At 42.3% G+C, this 21,926-nt stretch overlaps 1 protein-coding gene and 1 long non-coding RNA gene across 2 annotated transcripts in view; one reads left to right on the forward strand and one right to left on the reverse strand.

The window, feature by feature from the left end:
• cacna1ea (calcium voltage-gated channel subunit alpha1 Ea) overlaps positions 1 to 21,926 on the forward strand; it is a 70,203-nt gene that overhangs the window by 38,634 nt on the left and 9,643 nt on the right. The window contains exons 12-38 of the mRNA XM_088313794.1: positions 2,813 to 2,896; positions 2,990 to 3,199; positions 3,922 to 4,034; positions 4,111 to 4,223; positions 4,304 to 4,435; positions 5,138 to 5,207; positions 5,314 to 5,431; positions 5,660 to 5,727; positions 5,939 to 6,030; positions 9,760 to 10,599; positions 11,417 to 11,604; positions 11,674 to 11,779; positions 12,111 to 12,240; positions 12,649 to 12,708; positions 13,333 to 13,439; positions 13,585 to 13,596; positions 13,690 to 13,786; positions 13,896 to 14,056; positions 15,213 to 15,350; positions 16,296 to 16,497; positions 17,069 to 17,233; positions 18,341 to 18,451; positions 18,536 to 18,616; positions 18,971 to 19,156; positions 20,188 to 20,279; positions 20,750 to 20,924; positions 21,026 to 21,153. Coding sequence (XP_088169920.1) covers positions 2,813 to 2,896; positions 2,990 to 3,199; positions 3,922 to 4,034; positions 4,111 to 4,223; positions 4,304 to 4,435; positions 5,138 to 5,207; positions 5,314 to 5,431; positions 5,660 to 5,727; positions 5,939 to 6,030; positions 9,760 to 10,599; positions 11,417 to 11,604; positions 11,674 to 11,779; positions 12,111 to 12,240; positions 12,649 to 12,708; positions 13,333 to 13,439; positions 13,585 to 13,596; positions 13,690 to 13,786; positions 13,896 to 14,056; positions 15,213 to 15,350; positions 16,296 to 16,497; positions 17,069 to 17,233; positions 18,341 to 18,451; positions 18,536 to 18,616; positions 18,971 to 19,156; positions 20,188 to 20,279; positions 20,750 to 20,924; positions 21,026 to 21,153 — 3,979 coding nt within the window. The remainder of the gene's footprint in view (positions 1 to 2,812; positions 2,897 to 2,989; positions 3,200 to 3,921; positions 4,035 to 4,110; positions 4,224 to 4,303; positions 4,436 to 5,137; positions 5,208 to 5,313; positions 5,432 to 5,659; positions 5,728 to 5,938; positions 6,031 to 9,759; positions 10,600 to 11,416; positions 11,605 to 11,673; positions 11,780 to 12,110; positions 12,241 to 12,648; positions 12,709 to 13,332; positions 13,440 to 13,584; positions 13,597 to 13,689; positions 13,787 to 13,895; positions 14,057 to 15,212; positions 15,351 to 16,295; positions 16,498 to 17,068; positions 17,234 to 18,340; positions 18,452 to 18,535; positions 18,617 to 18,970; positions 19,157 to 20,187; positions 20,280 to 20,749; positions 20,925 to 21,025; positions 21,154 to 21,926) is intronic.
• LOC148324392 (uncharacterized) lies at positions 9,331 to 10,531 on the reverse strand. The gene is made up of 3 exons (XR_015846366.1): positions 10,278 to 10,531; positions 9,785 to 10,160; positions 9,331 to 9,524 (listed from the first exon to the last, which is right to left on the reverse strand). It is a non-coding gene; the product is annotated as an uncharacterized LOC148324392 (long non-coding RNA).

A 21,926-nucleotide genomic window follows, 5' to 3' on the forward strand; every position in this document is an offset into this window, starting at 1 on the left:
AGGTAGGAAATATGCAGCACTTTATTTCCATTTTGCTCTACAAGTGTTTACATTTTCAAACCATCGCTTTAACGTCATTCCTAGGAAATCACAATGTCCAGTCATTGGTGAGCTATTTTTAGAACAGCACCGCAGTCTGCTCTTGGTGCCCGCTGGCACCCGTCTTACAATCAACTTGAATTTTCAAATGGCATAAAAATTGGCTTTTGGCTAAGCACTTGCATGTGTTTAATGAGTCTATACAATGAACAAGTTTTTCATTTTGGAATTGAACTTCAGAATTAAATGTTTATTATATGATTTATATAAATTATTATTATTATATAATTATATACATTTTCTACAAAATTCCAACTTATGTTCATATAAATCCCATAGACAACAACAAAACATTCATTTGCAGCACTTCTTATTCATTCATATTTATCGGTCTATTAGAAGAGCTTTTTTGGCAGAGCTGGGCACTTGACCCTTTTTTGCATGTCAGCCCCTCGTCCTCCAGCCTTGGTCATAACAATTCTTGCCCCCCGTCCGTAGCTCTGTAAACCAAAATAATGCTGAGTCGCCATCGTCCATACGTGTTCATTCCAAGACCAGCAATGGCATAACGCGCGCGCTCATCGTCAACGGCAAGCCGGGTGCCGACGCTCATGACCTTTTGTGACCTTTCCTTCCGACTGAAGCAGTAGGACTTTTCTGAAATGTTGATTGATTGGCAGCTCTCAGGAGGCTCCCTGAGTGGAGCGCAGGCGCCGCCTATGGTGAGCATCCCTTCCTCTCATCTGCTCGCTGCCTCTTCAGCGTCACCACGCCGTTTGCCACATGTGCACACACTCACTGGATGAACTTTTTGCAGCGTTGGGAGACCAGCTGTTATGATGACAATGAATGCAATGGCTGTGATTGTAAAGATAGGTGGTGCTCTGCGGTTGCCTTGACAACCACCAGTCTGGGGAAAAAAAGGAAGAGGAATGCAAGTGCTTGTGCATGGCGAGTGTGTGTTTCACACTTTTAGAAAACGGGGTGTGTATGTGTGTGTATGTTTGATTAGGGGCCTATTAAAAAAAGTCCCCAAGCAAATATTGAGAGTATATTCCGCAATCGAGGAAGGAGGATGGTGAAGGCACGTCAGGACAGGATGAAATATAATGATAAACGCGTTCAACACCAAAAGGTCGAATCGCACTCATCACACACACTCTGGCATGCATGTCGACTCTCCGTGAAACTGAATGAGAACAAATTTGTGTGTCATTCGTTCTTTCCATTTTTTGAGTTGACTACCTGAAAAAATTCAAGTGACTCATTATTTACAGTCACAAGACCGATTTTGTGTTTAATGTTTAATTGGTCGTGTTTATGTGACCCGGAAGTTTTATTTTTTTTTTTTTGTCAATGATAACTTGAAAGTCATTTGACAACTCCTCAGAACGTTATGAAGTTGTCTGGTGAGTCGAAAGTCCTCTATACAATGCAAGAAAAGAACATGTGATTCGGGATTAGTCAATTCCTTGCTCTAAACGTCGATGCCACGTCGTCAAGTCAAATCATGGACGAGTTTGTTCAACCCCGAGTAAAGATACTCGGTTGATTATTTATTTAAAAAAAAAAAAATTATTTATTAAAAAAAACAAAAAAGAAAAAAAAAACTTTAGCAATATTAGCCAGAATAAAATGGACAATTCCGATTTTCCTCAGAAGTCCTTTATCTCTGAAATCAGAAAATATATCTGGTAGCTCAATTGTTGGTTCGGACTAATTCTGGCGGCAAAAGCTAATGTATCTTTACTAATGTTTATTTTTGGGTTTGTACGCCCGTGTGTTCTGGGTACCTTTAATTGCACATGACACAAAATAAGAAATCATCTAAAAGCTAACTTTTGGGTCATGTAAGCACGACCAATGAAAGCAAACTTAGTCCTGTGGCTCTGAGCCAAGAATGGAAATGAGAAAAAAATAAGTTTTTGTTAGTTTTAATTGAGTCACTTTTTTTCCATTTTCCCATTAACAATGATGAATGGCAAGAAAGAATAATCCACGGATTTGCATGGCCTGCCCGACTGCCTGGGAGCATGTTTTGCTTTGAGCGAGATCATCAAATGGCATTCAGTTGTTTGGATCATTAAGTGAACATTAAAGGATTGTTGTTTTGCTCTCCTTCAACGGAAATGCAAATGAGCTTGGATGAACTTTTCCTTTTTAGCAAAAACTATCCTGGCATTATATCACGCGTTCCTTAATGCCACTTGCCTCAGTGTGTTTGTGGTCGGGTTGTATCTTCTGATATGTACTCGACTTGTTTTGCATGAAGAAGATGACAGGTTGTTTTTTGTGTGTCTGTGCGTGTGCGGGGGTGTTGTTATTGATCTTTGCGAAAAGAGATCGCGGTATTTCGTCTCATCTGTTCTCCCCAAATTTCAACTTGGCTTTTTGTCGAAAAAAAGCTGGTATTATTTTTCATTTTTTAATCAAAGAATGAAGTTCATTCATTTGTAAATTCATTTGTCATTTATTAGATGATAGATAATTTTCTGTATTCCTCCCTTTTTTTTAAATAAATAAAGAAATAAATAAAACATTCCAAATCCTCCTAAATTGAAAGGTTTCTGTATTTGTCATGGAATATTTTTCTAAAGGCTAAACTGTCATTCTTTTTGTAAACTCACTACTGCATTACATTTTTCAACATTAAAGTTTGTGAGAACACTGCATTTGATCAAAACTGAACCTTATTTGTGTTATAATCTCATGAGCAAACGTCTTTTCCTGATGTGTTTTTTTTTTTGGTGTGTCGATGCTGCTCCACGTGAAGTGCTGAAGAGAGCCACCACGATCAAAAAGTCGTCGCCGCATCGGGGGCCTGGAGAGGAACAATACGGCGACATTTCCTCTGTGGGTGAGTGGACGTCTTGCCGATTTTGTTCAGGTGACCATCGTCTCGTCACGCTGAGCAGCAGGATACATCCGCTTCTTTCTACCGACCCACAAGGCATCCCCATGGCCAGAGAAAGCTTCAGGAGCGGCCGGCGAGGTCCCGCCGTGTATTTCCGCCGCAAGGAACGTCTCCTGCGCATCTCCATCCGTCGCGTGGTGAAGACGCAAACCTTCTACTGGACGGTGCTGGGCCTGGTGGCTCTCAACACGCTCTGCGTGGCCATCGTTCACCACAACCAGCCGCTCTGGCTCTCCGATTTTCTGTGTGAGTCACAACTTCCAATTGGGTTATAGCAGTGACGGGTCGTGCGTTTGCTAACGGGGATTCAGTGGGGGGCTTATCGGACTTAATCGGAATCAGCATCATCTCTATTGGCCATCGTTAAGCTACCATCAAACGATACAAAAACGCAATCTAACCACACAGTGTTGCTAATTACATCTGGAGCATTTCATAATCAATATTTATCTAATGGCATGGGTAAATATTATTTAAAAAAATGTTTCGGTGCATCATATAGTGTTCCTCCGCATTATTCGTGAATTTTTTTTTAATAGAACCTTTCCTTTATTATTTGCTTGAAAATTCACTTTTTTGTGCGTCAAAGCAGTGTTTCATTTAAAAGAATTTCTTTGGGGTCGGGGAACTTTGTCAAAGTGAGTTGAGGAGCTTCATTTAGTGCTTTACTGCCGTCTTGTGGCAACTCAAGACAAATTTGACAGATTTGTTCAATTTGTGGCAGATTTTGTTTTTGTTTGTACACAAGATGATTGTTGAACGTGTTAATGTCTGCAAGGCATTGGCATCATTGTGGGCCATCTTCTCGACTCTGTGAGGATGAATTTTCAATCTGATTGACAGAGCTGGGCACTTGACCCTTTTTTGCCGGTCAGTCCCCCGCCCTCCGGCTGCAATCTCTGTACCCATCCGGCCTCGACCCTCCCGCCTTATTCATATAAATTGCTGATGCCAATTTGTGTCTCCAGACTATGCAGAGTTCTTGTTCCTCGCTCTGTTCCTGACTGAGATGTTCCTGAAGATGTACAGCTTGGGCCCCCGCCTCTACTTCCACTCCTCTTTCAACTGCTTCGACTGCAGCGTCAGTGATCCGTCTTCTTCGCCTCAATCCGTACTCTTCTCCAAATCCGTCATTTCCCGTCTTTGTGCGTCCCCAGGTGATTGTCGGCAGCATCTTTGAAGTGCTTTGGGGTGTCTTCAGGCCGGGTATGTCCTTTGGCATCAGCGTCCTGCGTGCTCTTCGTCTGCTCAGGATCTTCAAAATCACCAAGTTGGTGCTTCTTTCCTTGGCTATTGACAGAAGAACCCGAACCATTCCGACTTCACGTAACTGCTTGATTTCCTCTGAAGGTATTGGGCGTCTCTGAGGAACCTGGTGGTGTCGCTGATGAATTCCATGAAGTCCATTATCTCCCTCATCTTCCTCCTTTTCCTTTTCATTGTCGTCTTTGCTCTTCTGGGCATGCAACTCTTCGGTGGCAGGTAAAACAAGATTAAAGATTTACTCTTTCAGTCAGTAATTCAGCTTTGCTAAACCTCGGTCATCTAAAGAACTTAAATGCCAGCTTAACTTTCCAGCTTTGCAGAAATTTTGCAGTCCTCGAGGGCCCGTATCTAAGATGATTTTTATGTCTCCCCTCTCCAACACACCAGATTCAAATCAGCTCATCAGCAAATTCTGCAGGAGAGCTCGATAATGAGCTTTATCATTTGAATCAGGTGTGTTGGAGCGGGGAGACGTATAAAGCATCCAGGTTAGCGGCCCACGAGGACCGGGGTTGCCCTCGATCATCAAGCCACATGTGATTACCGTAGACAGCAGAGCAGCTTCCCTCGAAGTGCCGCAGCTGAACTGGAGAAGAGGTGGAAATTTAATAAGGGGCCTGAGAAGTATCCTGCTTGGTCCACAAATTTTAGAAAGCGTGAAAATCAGGTGATTAGGGTTGCCAAGCAAATGACAAATTCCAATTTCCTCATTAGGAAGAATTGAAGCGTTAAAATATTTTTTTTAAGTCCTGGTTATTTTAAAAGGTGAAATGACAGCATAATCCTTTATTTAAAATCCGCTTAATGTCTCTCTTTGGACAGGTTTTATAGCCTACAAAGCTATTCTCAAGCTGTCAATAAAGTATCCAATCTGCTCTTTAAATACCAACTTTGTCTACATTTTGTGGGTCTCCACAGGTTCATCTTTGAGGACTACACGCCCACAAACTTTGATACTTTTCCTGCAGCCATCATGACCGTCTTTCAGGTCTGCTCGTCAATGTTACGCTCAAGTTTCGAATGAAGACCGATTAGTGGGAGACCTTGCTCAACAAACCTTACGGGAGTTTTGTGTGTTTGTTCTTGTTTGCCAGATCTTGACTGGCGAGGACTGGAATGAGGTGATGTACAACGGTATTCGCTCTCAGGGGGGCGTCAAGTCTGGCATGTGGTCTTCAATATACTTCATCGTCCTCACCTTGTTTGGGAACTGTATCCTCTCTGTTTCGTTAACTCTTCTGAACTCGGGTTTCAGCTGTCCAACACTGTCTGATTATTGCTGCCACAGGAGGGTTTTGTGGTTCTGGCAAAAAAATGCACTCACTTCTCACCCTCGTGTGGTGGAATATAATAAAAGACTCCTGGCTTGAGTCTCCACCCGTGCTTTTCATGTTTTTGTGATAACAGTAATAGTGTTGTGCTTAACTCAAGTTTGACCAGACACTCTGCTGAATGTCTTCTTGGCCATTGCTGTGGACAATCTGGCTAATGCACAAGAGCTCACTAAGGTAGAGCCAATAAACACGTGAATGAAACCTGCACAATTTAGTAAGATCCAGTACAAGAAGCATATCCACAAAAAGTTCTGACACTTGTCAGACGTATACATTTCATTGGATATCATTAGATGGTGTAGGTTCTCATTTTCTCCGGCCATCACTCAGATTTGCTGCCATTTGTAAAAAAAGAAGTCAGAGTTGACCGCGTGCTCGCTCTTAGGACGAGGAGGAAGCCGAGGCCGCTTTCAACCAGAAGCATGCTCTCCAGAAGGCCAAGGAGGTCGGCCCGCTCTCCTCCTTCATGTCTTCAGAGTAAGTCCCCCTTCTGCCTGACCTCCACGTCGCCTCCTTCTGTCTCTCTCCTCATCTTCTTCCTTCCTGCCTCCCCCACTGCAGTCAGCGTCCATATGTTGTACAAATGAACCCGCACGACTGACTAGTTTGATGAAGACGTTATGGATGAAAGGTTGAGACTTGAGGTTTTGGTCCAGACTTGCTGGCATGTAATCTCACTCTAAGTGGAAATTCAGAACACAATTGGTTAGTCGTGTTGTCATAGAGACAAGTGCACTTTGTGTGTGGTCAGCAATATTGTTGTGTATTGGCTAATGCAAGGCATATAAAGCGGAAAATGTCCTCTTAGCTACAATGTCATAGTTTGATTTTTCATGATATATTGCCTTTGTGGTGACATAGTTTGAAGCTTATGATACACATTTTTGGCCTTAGTCAAGGTGGAAGCAATTAGGAACTAGCGATAGACCGATTATCGGCCGGGCCAATTATCGAGGCCGATATTTGTCATTTTGACGGTTATCGTATTTTTTAACTTTCAAGAACAATAAATTAAAAGCTGCAGCACACTTCTCTCTCTCTCTCTGCTGTGCTTGTGGCCCTACCCGCAGAAGCAGATTGGCCCGCCCACAGCACAATCTGATTGGTTCCTTGTGCAGTGGGTAGCAGCCAATCAGCAGCCTGTTTGTTTTTTCACCTCGAGTCACACGCACTACGGGTAATAAAATTTAACTTGAGTTTGGCTGATTTAATGGCTACATTAATGCTGGGCATCATTTTTTTTCACGGGTGTGTAGACTTTTTATACACGCTCTGTGAAGTCACGTGTCATATTTGGGAAATTCAATAGACCTGTTTCCCTCAGTGGTCATGTTTCCAGATGGCAAGATTGACTGTACAGCGTGTTGTGAGCAGTGGTGGAGGCGCATGTGCATGACAGGATTGGAGTTTGCCTTTCACTCTATCTGCACGAGTAATCTTTTTTTGGATGAGCATGTGAAAGACTTTTTTTTTTTTTGCCTTTTATTTTCACTCAAAAGGCAATGGCGCGGGCTGAAAAAGAAGAATGTGCATTAGTTTGAGTTGAGCTAGCGTGACAGATGCTCGTCACAGCCGAACGAAAAGACGACGCCGGAATGTGTATGCTCGCAGGACGCTCTGAACTTGATCTCATTTCAAGTAGACGGTGCACTGCTGACCTTGAAGAAACTCGCATGACGGCAAGAGATGAAAATAAGAAGTTGCGGCTTGTCGGATGGAGGCCGAAAATAAATAAATTCTCTGCATGTGTTTGGTTGGCATGATGATGGGAAGAAAATCATAAATTGCAACACCCTTGCAGAGAAGTTGTCAGACTTGGAATTGCTTCTCCGTTGTGCAGCCTCCACGAAATATTGTGCTTCTACCTGAATTCACGCATTAAGTTGGCCAAGCATGACCTGAGGAAGCGTCGATGCTTGGGGGTGGTGGTCTTGATTAGAGATGCATCCAGAAACGTAATCCACCTTGCTGTGTTGACTGTACAAAACCATTTTTGCATTGTCGTGTACACGTGATGTTAATTGTAAAAATCTGTGATCATTGTTGTGCTCTCAATGTCTGTAAATGTTTTCGAATTAATCTGATATGACGGCCATCTTGTTTGTCAATGTGTCGCTTGGCTTCAGTGGGGGGCACACGCCAAAAGTATTAACAGGTAACATAACAATTGTTGCGTGAATTGAATTTCTCTTGGGATATCAAAGTTAGGACCAGAGTAAATCAATTCCAAAAATGTGAATAAATTCGTTTCAGCCTAACCTTTAAAAAAAAAAGAAAAAATCTATTTTAAAAATATACGCACACATATCAAATCTTATTCTGTTTGTCAGCACAACATTTGACTCCCACCAGCCACAACAATGACGGCAATCTCATCAGATAAAACGCAAGAGCTGCAATAAACGTATTCAGCCTTGACAAAGAAAAAGATCATAATGCTCCAACAGAGCGATATCAACATCGCATTTTCATGATTATGCAATATTTCCCACACTACTGTAATTAAGACCGGGAGCCACCAGGGGTTGTGTTTTCGATTTATTCCTAACACAGCAGGCTTGCGATTAACGCAGCAGCTGCTCTCACAATTGAACAATGGCACCTAACGATCACATTTAATTTTTTTTTTTTTTTACCATCATTAAATGAGCCATATGCTGCTTCACCGTGTCCAAAGACAAGCTCTTTATTTTGGATCAAATGTAGCGAGCAGCCTGCGCTGGTAAATTTCCATCACGTTGTGGTTGTCGGCAGTGAAGAGTGAGCACGATTGAATTTGCAAAGACCCACACTTTACGACAGCTCTCATTTGTGGGTGTCACTGTCTTTATTCCACAATTCAATTGAGCTAGAAGAGCTCTCATCATTGGCAAAAAATTAGTCGTGTGCAGTTTGGTTTGGCTCGTGCATTCTGCAAAATGTTATTACCTGGAAATTCTTTTGCTGTGTGTCTACCAGCCTGTTTTTTTTGTCTCTGCTCACCAAAGCACTAATGTCTTGTTTTCAACCATCATTGATAACACGGACCGCACAAGAGTCCACGCTCCAGTAAGTAACACGGACACGTTCGGTTAGCGTTCACCTTTCTCAATGTCTCACTCATAACCGGCTCCGCCTCCCTCACTGACTTAAACACATTCTCTTCATGCATTCATATTTTCTTCTCTTCGTATATGTTTTTTTTTTACATTTCACTCTTTCTGTTGAAAGCACACACAAGCAAAAAAAAAAAAAAAAAAATCATCACTGATCCAGTAAATCAGCGGTCTCATTTTGGAATGAAGTGGCTTGCTGTTACGACCTAAGCATTTGATTACAGCATCTGCTCTGCACGTCAGTTTCATCATTTTTCATATGAAAAAAAAAAGAAATCTGTGGAAACTCTTGAAGTCGAACACAAGCCATTCCGGAATGCTGCTCAACAAATGGATCCAGGAAATAATGCAAATACTTGCAATGCCATCTTGCAACTCTCATAAAACCAAGTTCCACACATTTACATATAAATAATAAATAAATAAAGTCCATAAATATGTAAGGATGATTTGCATGGTGGGTGCATCTTCATTTTTCTTAAGTGTAAAGTAAAGTGACGAGGTCGAACTTGCACACTCACGAGAGCTAGCTCCACTTGGAAGATTCGTCTTGAAAATGGCCTTGCGAGTATAAATGCAATCAAATCTACACTTTTCCCTCCTTCGGCCATTGTGGTTTAAAAAAAGCAAGATTAGAATCAATCAACAAATCTCAAATATAACTGTTGATGATGAACTTTATTTCGTGTCAAAAAGTCAAATGATTTTTGAAACAGCAATGAGATAAGATTTGACCTTCTGAGTTGTGATTTTCACTTCTGGAATTGAACTGCAGAAGTGATTGAAGCTTTCGACAATATTCGACTTTATTGCGATCCGCGTGTATGTTCATTTTTCTTCTCTTCGCACCTTCTTTAACATGCCGTCTTGAAGCCCCTATGAAAAAAAAAAAAAAAAAAAGAAAAAAAAGATTCATCCATTGGTTTTTGTGACATCGATCCAAATTCAGATTTGTACGATCTTAGGACTGTTCGACTTTAGAGATTCCAAAATTAGTTCACACCTGGATCAGTCCCGAAAACACAAGTGAAAGTAAAAACATCTTCCATTTTGAATTCCACTTTCTGTTCCCAATGTGATGAATGTGTGTGTGTTCTCCTTCTCTCCGCAGAGGAAGCCGAAGGAGGCGGCCCTACCTGTACAGAAAACGAGCCATCCACCGTGGCCGACCCGCCTACTCCCGCTCGCTGCAGGAGGCGCAGGGCAGCCTCAGGGAGGGCCGCCCCCTCCCGCCACTCAACCCGTCTAACTCTTTCATGTCCAGGCGAGAGAGGCGAAAGAGGATGACCATGTCCGTGTGGGAGCAGAGGACCAGCCAGCTGCGGAGGCACCGCCAGATGTCCAGCCGGGAGATTTTGTTCAGCGGCCCCGGCGAGGAGAAGGACGGATCCGCCGCCTCGGCCTCGTCTCAGCACGGGCGCCCGCAGTCGCTGCACCGCAAGGGCATGCAGAGCACGCCACCTGGGGGTGTGAGGTGCCTGACGGACCCCCTCGCCGATCCACTGGCATCACCTACCAAGAACCAGACGGATTTTGAAGCCGTTCTACCCGCCGTCATTCCCGAACCCCCCTCTTCTGAGATATCGGACCCCTTGAGTATAAGCCCTGAGAATCCCCCGGAGTCCGTACCAGAGCCAAGCCTTGATGTTGATGAGAGTCGCAACAAGATCAGCGAGCAAAGGAGCCCCAGGTTGAATGGTGATCGTCAGCACAGGGCCGTGAAGAAGTTCCGACCGCCAGACAACGGCGACGCTGGCGGGATCAGGGGTAGGAAGGCACTGCGTAGTCGGCAGAACGGGGCCAGAAGTCAGGGATCGTCTCCTCGGAAAGGAAACCACCCGGCGAGTCGCTCGGTCAGCGGGGACAGGAGCGGGCATAGGATTCCTGTGAAAGTCGAGGAGAAGGAGGTGGAGCCTGAGAAGAGACAGGAAAGCAATCCTGAGGATAGCAGGTCTGGTTAAGTATTCCATCTGTCTGTCTGTCTGCTGGTTGTCGTCAAGTAGTGCACCCACAACACAATTAGCAGCGCTGAGCACTTAACCCTTTTTTGCCGGTCAGTCACTTGCCCTTCGACCACAACCCGGGTACCCCTCTGGCCTCGACGCTCCACCCTGATTCATAAAAATTGTCGGCCCCCTACCTCGTCAACAGCACACAATAATTTATTGTGATTCGGTGTGGATCACTTTCAACACAAAAAAATGTTTGATTTTGAATCCTGTTCGGCACCTTGCTGCTTCACCTTCTCCTCCACTTCCTCCTTCTTATTTGTCTCCTTCTTCTTCGTTTCATTCTTCTTCTTTATTCTTCCCAATGCAAGTAAGTACGCATGGTTGGTAGTGGCGCTTTTAATGAGTTCTGAGGCAATTTTTGCCATTTGTCCATTTCACCGAGTAGGTTGAGATGAACTTTTGGCCGCCTCACAACCACATCACGTGCACAAGGGCCGATTAGTGTGCCGGACAAAAATCCACCTCCGGCCTTGCTTTGTCGAGCGACTGCCAAGCTCTGACAATTAGTCAAAATAATTTCCACACAGTCCTAACGATCAATTAATTGGTTGGTTGATTATTTTCCAGATAGTTAACTTTGGAAGCAAAGGACTTTTAAAAGAAATTGTTGCTTCTGTTAGTGTGGTTAGAAAGTTTCCAGGAAATGCAAATCGTGATTTTTGTTTTTCTTTTTTTTTTTTTGTGTGTTTTTTTTGGGTGGAGTTGCCGATTTGAGACTCTTTTTCTTTTGCATTTCTGCCGACATGGTGACAAAAGTGAGCATGTGGACACAGAGCAACCCGACAGCTATGCCGGTGTCCAAAAGCAGGCCAAGGAAGAAGACGCGTGTCCACTTGCTCAAGAAGAGAGCAACCAAGAAGACTTGGATAAATCTCAGCTCAGCTCCAGCATGATTGTCGAAATGCCCGACATGGAGGCATCGATGGAGCTGTCTACCATCACGGGTAACTGGCGGAACTCTTTCAGCTTTGACTGACTCGACCATCATCACATATGTCCTTTGTCTTCTGTAGTTAACAGCAAGGACCCGGAAGCCTCCAAGTGTGAGAAGGAGGAACCTGAAGACGTCAAAGCGGTCGGGACGCCTGACAGCATGTTCATCTTCAAAGCTGACAACCCGTAAGCGCCCACTGCCAACTTGATGATGATGATGTCATTCTGATTCATATTTTTGTTGGTGGAAGATGAATAATCAGAAACTCGAGGAACCGTTATTGGTCGTTATCAGAGAAACTGTGATGTCATTTTCAGTTGAGCGCAAGTTACTCCCTTTTGCGACTGTATAATATAAAATATGATTTATTTACGCCTGCGATGTGGCAATAATGGGGCCCCCAGTGGGCCCCAGATTGGGATGTGAAATCATAAACGCTTTATTAGCTTAGCGAGCCCAAAAAGTGTTTTGCTGTTCAACTTGATTGTCATTTTGCTGCGTGTGGCTTGTCCTCAGGGTGCGTCGAGCGTGTCACTACGTGGTGAACCTCAGGTACTTTGAATTGTGCATCCTGCTGGTGATTGCTGCAAGTAGCATCGCGCTTGCCGCAGAGGATCCCGTCGCCACCACCTCCGACTGGAACAAGGTTTGCGCTTTCAGACGTGGCAAATCACTTTTTCAATGCAGATTTTTTTTTTTTTTTGAATTCACGCCCAGTCATGAATCATTATCTCGAGAAACAATTTAATAATCCCCAGGGTGCAACGCCTCTCTTGTGTTGCACAGCAGTTGAAAATGAGAAAAACTACCGGCCAAACATATCCTGAAGTTATTTTGCAAAATGGAACTAATGGGGGAGACGATTAAATCGTGATTAGGATGGCAAGTTCTTTTTCTCCTCAGCTATTGTTTTGAAGAGATTGTAACATTTCAAAAGACAAGCTGAGAGTATTTCAGTTTTGAAATGATCTTTACCTTCACAATAAAATGGCACAAGTTTACTTTTTTCATGACTGTTTATTCTCTTTATGTTTTTGTTTCTGCTCTCTTTTAGGTTCTGCGCTATTTTGACTATGTGTTCACTGGCGTCTTCACCTTTGAAATGATTATTAAGGTAAGTGACCGAGAGGCAAACTGGAATGGGTGCCGCAAAGCACTTGGGATAATTTTTATTCTTTCTTTATTTTTTTTTTAATGTATGAAAATATTTAACAACAATTGAATCACAAACTGAAAGAGAAAACTGCCTCACAGTACAGTATCTTGCAAGCTCAATTTGTTCCCTGACACATGCAGTGTAACTCAATTTATTCTTATAAGAAATTTATACTTCCCATTGAAATCATTTGAAATGCCATGAATTAATTTTTAATGACAAAAAAATGGCACTTTGTTGTAAAATGTAAATATTACAGCCTGAGCGATATGGATTTTTGATATTTGACGAAAATAAAAATCAGATAATCGACTAATCGGACGATTATTTTTAAAAAATGATGATCTGTCCTTTGGTATTTACAAGAAAGGAATTTGTGGACCTTCTCAACATACATATAATGTCTTAATGTGCATGTAATACAAACAGAATACGAGTCAGTCAGCCACGCATGTCCTTTACTTCTTGCCCATGCTGAGTGAACAACATTTGCTGTTTCATTCAAAGATGAAAACCTCCTCAGATCGGAGTTGCTGTTCCTAAAATTGCATTGAGAAATGTCCCGTCCTCGTTGTCCCGCAGATGATTGACCAGGGTCTGATCCTCCACGACGGCTCGTACTTCAGAGACCTGTGGAACATTCTGGACTTCATCGTAGTGGTGGGAGCTCTGGTGGCCTTCGCCCTCACGTCAGTTGCGTACTGCCGAAAAATATTTCTTCGTGTCAACGCTGCTTAATGGCGGCATGCGCAAGCATATCGTCTGCATTCCATTCTAACGACCTTCTCTCGTCTTTCCTGCCGCCGGACGGTGACCTCGTTGGATTGCCTGCAGCAATGTGATGGGGTAATACTCTTCAGATCGAACTATGTCACGTCAGGTTGCAAATATGGAGACTACTACCAGATTAGAATGCTCACACTGTGTCTTCTTGCACAGAAATAACAAAGGAAGAGACATTAAAACCATCAAATCGCTGAGAGTGTTACGTGTGCTCAGACCCTTGAAGACCATCAAGAGGCTTCCGAAACTCAAGGTCAGCGCTTCGACTTTTCAGTTGTTTGGTTTTCAATTACACTACCACAGACGGAGAGAACAGAGGGGAAGTTAAACCGTTTACCAAATTCGGTTTTAACAAATCACAGGCTGTGTTCGACTGCGTGGTGACCTCGCTGAAAAACGTCTTCAACATCCTGATCGTGTACAAGCTTTTCATGTTCATCTTTGCCGTCATCGCCGTGCAGCTCTTCAAGGGGAAGTTCTTCTACTGCAACGACAGCTCCAAGGACACGGAGAAGGACTGCCAGTAAAAACGCACACTCACTTTTGCTCTTTTGCATATTTCCAACGGCTCGGTGTCCTCGTGAAGGCATCGGTAAGCGAGTAATAGCCTTCAACTGACGTAAGCGCTGACAAAGTCAGTCTAGAAAGGATGGAGGAGAGCTGCCAGGTTATCATGGCATCCCCACGCGGAAGCGTCACAGGTTGCTCTTTTGTCAATAACGTAATATTATTACTGCTCATTTTGAACGCAGTTGGTAGGTAGGAAAGTCGCTAGGCCGGTAGGTCCATACAGTGGATTTAAAGTCGATACCGCAGGTTTTTGTGATTAAACAATAATTTGAGACATCATTTCAATGTTTTTTTTTCCAAATGAAAATTTGCATTTTCTCGAAGTATTTTTTTACTTAATTAGTAACCTGTAATTAATTGAAGAAGAAAAATATTAATTTCAGCTTTGATACTCGGGGAATGTTACAAATACCAAATTAAAAATATGAAAAGATCCGTTTTAAATGTATACAGTTCAAAACCAAAAGGGCAAAAGCAAAGCTTAGGAAATGAAGCCCTCCCCCAATAACATGTGATGTAGTTGTAAAATAAACAATTGTATTTATTCCTAACGGAATGCATAACTCAATAATTAAATCTTTAGTGATCATTCCTAATGAATTAATAACATTTCTCCTTACCGATTTATCAATTTCTCATTTGCTTGCTCGTTCGATCTGATAGTTAATATCAAGGTAAGAGTAAGCCCAGTTTTGAATATGAACCACCTGAAATCGTGTTTTGTGTTAGTGCCAATGCTTGTGCTAATACAAAATAACACGACGTTTTAACAATGTCTTCTAAACCAATATGCTGCTAATATAAAATATTTCAACAGTTGAACATTCTATTGATATAGATAAAGGTGATATAATTATTTAGCTTAGGGTTAGGGTTCAAGATAACTGTCATTGAAAAAAAAGAAAAATCACTGCTCACATTTTTGGGCTTGGCTGAACAGAGGTCAACAATCTCATTGGAGGCAAGTCCTGTGCAACTTTCAGATATTTTTTCTCAAGATTTGGAGCAAGTTCCACATTGGTTATAATGTGATTTTTAAAGGCGTTCTTTTTGAGATTTGTTTTTACAAACTCTGGCTCCTTTTCTCAGTCTTGTGTCCTCTGGTTCAGAGGTTACTATATCGACTACGGCAAGGACAAAAAAGAAGTGAAGAAACGGGACTGGAAACGACACGAGTTCCACTACGACAACATCGTCTGGGCTCTGTTGACTCTCTTCACCGTCTCCACCGGAGAGGGCTGGCCGCAGTGAGTTGTCTGCATCACGCTTTCACCTTTTGACGGGCAAAATAGGATTATGCAAGTCATTCAAGAAAGCTTTAAGGTTAGACTATATTTCACTTACAAGGCTTGTAATTGAAGCACAAGCATTTAATGGGTTCATTTAAAAATGTAAAATCCTATCATTTGTCAAATGCCAGGCCGACATTTCACCAGGCAATGACTCAGGCGAGATGATGAGCACCTCGCAGCTTTTTTGGCAAATTGTACAATATTAAATACAGTGGTAGGTTGAGGTACAAGTCTTTTTTTTTTGTTGTACATCCATTATTTATTTGCTAATGCATTTTTGAGATACAATATGGTGGCGGTGAACTGAACTCCCTTCACAGCCAGCAGCGGTTTGACACCCAGTGAACAATCCCTCAAAAAAGGAGACTCGAAGCGGTTTCTTGCCATTTGAAGTTGACTGTCAAACTAAGCAATGTGCATTTCTTCTTCAACCGCAGAGCTTAACTTTAGATCTTTAGCTCTGTTTAGCTTCATGCTAACAACGCACAGCACAATCGACAGTTAATGAAGACTGTAAGTGTTGTAGTGATCGAAACCTTTTAGTCATGCATATTTGAAGACAAATGGTGGAGCAACACATATAGACAAACAATACAGCAATACTCAACGGCATATATACACTTTAATAATAATAATAATAATAATAATACTGGTGCTTACAGAGGAGAATGTCTCTGTTGTACTACCCCGAGCTAGCCAAAGTCCGCACACCAGAAGAAGCAGCACAATGTCTATTGTATGGAAGAAAAGAATGTGGTAAAAAAAAATGTAATTCTTTACATCACATTTAATTATATAATTTCTGTGGTTTTCATTTTAAAACAAAGTACAAGCCTAGTCACGGACAAATACAGTTCACATAATATTGGCGGTAAGAAATGCCATATTGTGGTCCGGCAGAGTCCTCCAGCACTCGGTGGACGTGACTGAGGAGGACCGGGGACCAAGCCACGGCAACAGGATGGAGATGTCCATCTTCTACGTCATCTACTTTGTGGTCTTTCCGTTCTTCTTTGTCAACATCTTTGTGGCCCTCATCATCATCACTTTCCAGGAGCAGGGGGATAAGATGATGGAAGAGTGCAGCCTGGAGAAGAATGAGGTGAGAGATGTTTTCTGCTCAGCAGCAGACAATAAGATGGTGTGCAGGCAATTTGGACAGAGCCGAATGCGTTTCCCTCGGAAAATGCAAATTTGAGGTAGCAGTATTGTTCCTTTACTAGTGCACCCATACTTGATGATTTTTTAATGAATTGAAAGAATTTTTTTTTTCTTTTACAAAATCTGCAAAATCATATGAGGGAATGTGTTGTGGTCCGATGAAAGCAAGTTTGAACATAATTCTAAAAGGTATGCTAACAACACTGCTCATCACAAAAGAACACCTTCCCTACCTACCTGCTGGTGGCAGAATCATGCTTTTGGCCTGATTTGAAGAATTATGAACAGTTCCAAATAGCAGTCAGAGTTATCGCAAAATCTTCCAATTCCAACTGGAAAGCAAAAAAAAAAAAAACAGTCAGCAAAAGCCTACATGTACCTCTGATCTATACTGTTGTTAATCAATTAATAGGTTAAATGCTGGCAGGTGCGCGCCGACTCCCCTTTTTTTTTTTTTTTTTACTGAGCACCAATCTCCCTTTGCACTCTTCTATGTGTTCTATTCTCTTTAGAGGGCGTGCATCGACTTTGCCATCAGCGCCAAGCCGCTGACCCGTTACATGCCTCAGAACCGGCACACCTTCCAGTACCGTCTGTGGCATTTTGTGGTGTCGCCCTCTTTTGAGTACACCGTCCTGGCCATGATCGCTCTCAACACCATCGTGCTCATGATGAAGGTGAGAGATTGGCACTCATCAGCCCAACTTCATTATTCTGTTTAAATATGTTAAAATCAATTGTGGCAAGCAAGGAAAACTACACTAATTTCTATTAAGGTATTTCAAAAGATGTTTTCAAAAGGTTGCAACTTGAAAACAAAAATAGGTCATCGCTTGTCTTTCTTTTTTTTCTTTTTTTTTAATCTTGTTATGCGTTTGTATGGCCGACCTCTTGTTGCTAGGCAGTATTTATTGTTCTACGTGATTGTGTACCTGAAATCCTAAACAAGGCTGTTTCTTGGTGACTTGAGCAAAGAGCGGTTTAGTCTCAAACAGCAAAAAAAGGGACGAGCTAAATGGCATAAACTGCCATAACTTTTTTCATCACAGCGCCCTCTGCTGGAATTTATGAGGCACGAAAACAAACCCAACACACGGAAAAAAGTCAAGTCATATGAAGGAGGCATATTGAAGTTGAAATAAGTAGAGCAGGAACCTTTTGACATGACGAGATCTCTTTCAGCCTTAAATACACTCCAGATGCCTACAAACTAGTCTACCGTATTACGTAAATTTGTCTTTTGTATCATAAGATAAACTTACTTCACTAAAATTCCAACGCAACTTATGCCACAGAGCTACTATTAACATTTCTAAAGGTGGAAATGGTTGAACGAGCTAAGAAATGAGTGAACAAACGAAATGAGATTAATTTGGTTTGATTTTAGTTTTTGCACTACAATATGGAGGTGTGCCTCTTTCCTGATAGTGATGTTTTCATTGGTTCCTTTCAATATGTTGCCCTTTATTTCGTGCAGAGCTCACTTGCTGCTATTTATTTGCTCAAATTGTCTTCTTTTCCTGGACTGCTGAGATGAGAGCGACGCAGTGTGACTCAGCCTGAATTAAATATTGATCCTTAACGTCCAGGGGCTGCTATTTAGCAGGACCTCATTAACGCTGGCTGCCACCCCCGGAGGCATGACTCCTTTTTATAGTGCGGCGGATGAGCGCTGGAGACACTTGGCTGCTATTTCTGGCTCTGGACAAATCTTCCATCAACCTTAGCTGTCAAAAGATTATTTCACGTGTGTTTTAAATCCTGTTTCCCATGTGTGTGTTCAGTATTATTCGGCCCCGCCTGCCTACGAGGCTGTCCTCAAGCATCTGAACACAGCCTTCACCGTTCTCTTCTCCATTGAGTGCGTCCTCAAGATAATGGCATTTGGCTTTCTGGTGAGGGCGAACGAGCCGACACGTGACGCATTGCCTTGGATGTCTGGACATGATTGCAACCGTCCGTCTCTTGTGTCTCCACAGAATTACTTTCGAGACACGTGGAACATTTTTGACTTCATCACCGTACTCGGCAGCATCACCGAGATAGTAGTAGACTTGCAGGTGAATGGCAAAGTGCAATGAGAGGAGATGCTGTCATTCTATGTTGGGTCTTCTTTTTTTTTTTTTTTTTTTTTAATGCAAAATCTGTCGGAAAAATCACTATACAATATTTTTCTTAAAATCGTTCAACCCTATCTTGCAGTGTTAGTTGGCATCGGTTCAATCTCACCCGCAACACTAATGAGGAAAAGTGCGGTACAATATTGATGGCTGTATGTAATTGAAATCTGCAAGAGGTTGCATATTCATAACTTCCAACTCTTTTAATCAGACCTCAGACAGACTGTATGAAATTCTAATCATGTCTGAACAGGAAGGTGAGATTTATCATTTTCTTTCAATGTCCTCCACCAGTTCGTGGATACGTTCAACATGAGTTTCTTGAAGTTGTTCCGAGCGGCGCGTCTCATCAAGCTGCTGAGACAAGGCTACACCATCCGAATCCTTCTGTGGACGTTTGTGCAGTCCTTCAAAGCTTTGCCTTACGTTTGCCTGCTCATCGCCATGCTCTTCTTCATCTACGCCATCATCGGCATGCAGGTCAGACACACACACACAAACACGCACGCGCACACACACACGCTTCACTTGATGTGCAAGAGGACACTTTGTAAACGTTTGGGTAACTCGAATGGGGTGAAAAAAATCGAAGCAAGCTCAGCGTCCAAAAGAAGCCGAGCCGATGTTGTGGTCAAGATCTTGATTCGACAAGGGTTGAACACTCTCCATAGAGATGAGTTAACGCTACCAATGAATTGGTTCTCATCTTGGCTTGGAATCGGCAGACGGCGTTACGGGTCTCGCAAGTGTTACCATTTGCCCTGACCAGAATTTGAAGCACGACGTCCAAAGTCAGTGTTGTGACTCACTGAGTCATTCAGCAGCCATCAATGTTTTCTAAGAACGCACAGTACTTCAACTTCAGTGCGTGACACAAAATTGTCCAAAATACCGGACAGCTTCAGCTCTTTAGCTTGCCCAAGTGAGCTTGAGCTATTTCGCTGTTTGAGTTTAACCCAAAAAAAAAAAACCAGTCTATTATGAATTGAACAGAACAATGAAACACACAAATGTAAAATGAAAACATTCACAAGGAGCATGGAAAATATTTTCACACCTCTGATGTCACATCAATACACGACCTTTTATGTCTTTATATTTAGATTTGATGATGCAGTGTTATTTTTAATGATAAAAACCTAACAAAAAATGGTAGTTAATGAGTTAATGGCATTTCAATTATGGCGCAAAAATCAAAAGTGATTTACAAGCTTGGCCATGAAACAAATGAAATATGCAGAGCTGTGCACGTGACCCTTTTTTGCCGGTCAGTCCCGCGCCCCTCGGACCGCGATCTAGGTACCGTTCCGGTCTCGATCATTAAAATTGTCGGCCCCCGACCCCGTTAGGTTCTATGATGACAACAGCTTTAGCCTTGAACAAACTTGAATTAACTTCCCCTAAATTAGCGCCTACTTTGCAGTCAGTCGGCATCACGGAACGATTGTGTGATTTGGAGGTTGTAGTCCATTTTGCCGCTTGTCACTCAACACGTGTAATCTGTCAATCAGGTGTTTGGCAACATTAAGCTGAATGAGGAGACGCACATTAACCAGCACAACAACTTCAAGAGCTTCTCTGGCGCTTTGATGCTGCTCTTCAGGTAAATGGCATCTGGTTTTCGGCTCCATTTCACCTAATGAAGAGATGGATGAATGGTTAATGTAAAAAAATATTTGTCAGCACCATAGAATATTACAATTTATTTTTAATTAATAACAATTAAAAATATTTTTTTCCAATTATTTTACTATTTCTTACTGTGTGTAGCATTGTTTCAAGTTAAATTCCTTCAGTTTTTTTTTTTTTTCAACACTGCAGGTATGAAACACCATTCGCATTATGAATGCGATCAAATCCAAGATGCAAAATGACATTTAACACTGCATGGCATTCACCCCTCCACGGTAGCGCTTCAGTGTTGTCGGGGTGATGTTGCTAGGTGACAATGGCAAGGCTATGTTTCGAAAAGTACCCAAAGGGCCACTCGTTGTCAGAGGTTGATGGATGCTGCTGCGAAGCACTTAACTCCTCAAGTGTTGGTGGAATAAATGTTGGGAGTTGTTTTTGCAGGAGCGCCACGGGGGAGTCATGGCAGGAAATCATGTTGTCCTGTCTGGGGGGGCAGCAGTGTGAGACGGACCCCTCCAATCCGTTGCCTGTACTGAACACTGAGCAGGAGGGAGGCTGCGGCTCGGACTTTGCTTACTTCTATTTTGTGTCCTTTATCTTCTTCAGCTCCTTCCTGGTGAGAATAAAAAAAAACAAACACACCATCTTAGTTTTTGTTCCATTTTCTTGCAGTGCCCTCAAATAACAGAAGAAATTATGGACCATTTTTGTGTACAGATGCTGAATTTGTTTGTGGCTGTGATCATGGATAACTTTGAGTACCTGACTCGAGACTCATCCATCCTCGGCCCCCACCACTTGGACGAGTTTGTCCGAATTTGGGGGGAGTATGATCGGGCTGCCTGGTCAGTGTCGCTCAGTTTTTGTTCAACTCTGTCATTTTATTGTTCTAAAGGGCATTCTGATTCTGATTCTGATGATGTCCACATTATCCCTTTTTTGTATAAAACAGGTGTAATATGAGATAGCATCAAGAAACCTTTAGGAATGAAAGACCCAGCCAGGTCACTTCATTAGGGACCGAGATCAACAATCTGCAGTGAAGCCAGCCCTGGATATTTGTGCTTTGGCATTCCTAAATTCACCCATTTGCAAAATGATTCATTGAAAATGCATCTATTGGCTCGTCTACACTCAAAACCAAAGCCATGTTTCATATACAAGTTGCTTTGATGCCATCTAGTGGCATCTTGGTGCTAACAAGTGTTGAATTAGGCCATAACCTTGTCTAATAGAAAACGTGCTTTGCTGCCATCTTGTGACATCCATTGACAGTCCCAAACCTTTTTCAGTGAGCATCAATTCCTCGTACATTTTTTTTTTTAACTCATTCACTACCAGCCGAGTAAAAAAAATAAAAATCTTTGACGTGTTTATCCGTCAATGGGAGCGAATGAGTTAAACAGGGCTCGGTTCCAATTCCCCCGCGAAAAGCTTCACTGTAATTACATCATGTATAAGTATGACAAATTCTACACTGATGAAATAAAAAAAAAAACACTTACAGTACTTCTGCTTTATTTATGAGTGAGGCTGAAATATATCTTCTTTAAGTTTTGCCGGTCCGCAAAAGTTCTGGACTTGTATGAACCGGTCCGTGGTTAAGTGGTTTTGGGCT

Source organism: Idiotropiscis lumnitzeri, chromosome 13 (assembly GCF_059441095.1).
Source record: "Idiotropiscis lumnitzeri isolate Australia: NSW breed Sydney's pygmy pipehorse chromosome 13, RoL_Ilum_1.0, whole genome shotgun sequence".
In the NCBI taxonomy this organism is placed as follows: domain Eukaryota; kingdom Metazoa; phylum Chordata; class Actinopteri; order Syngnathiformes; family Syngnathidae; genus Idiotropiscis; species Idiotropiscis lumnitzeri.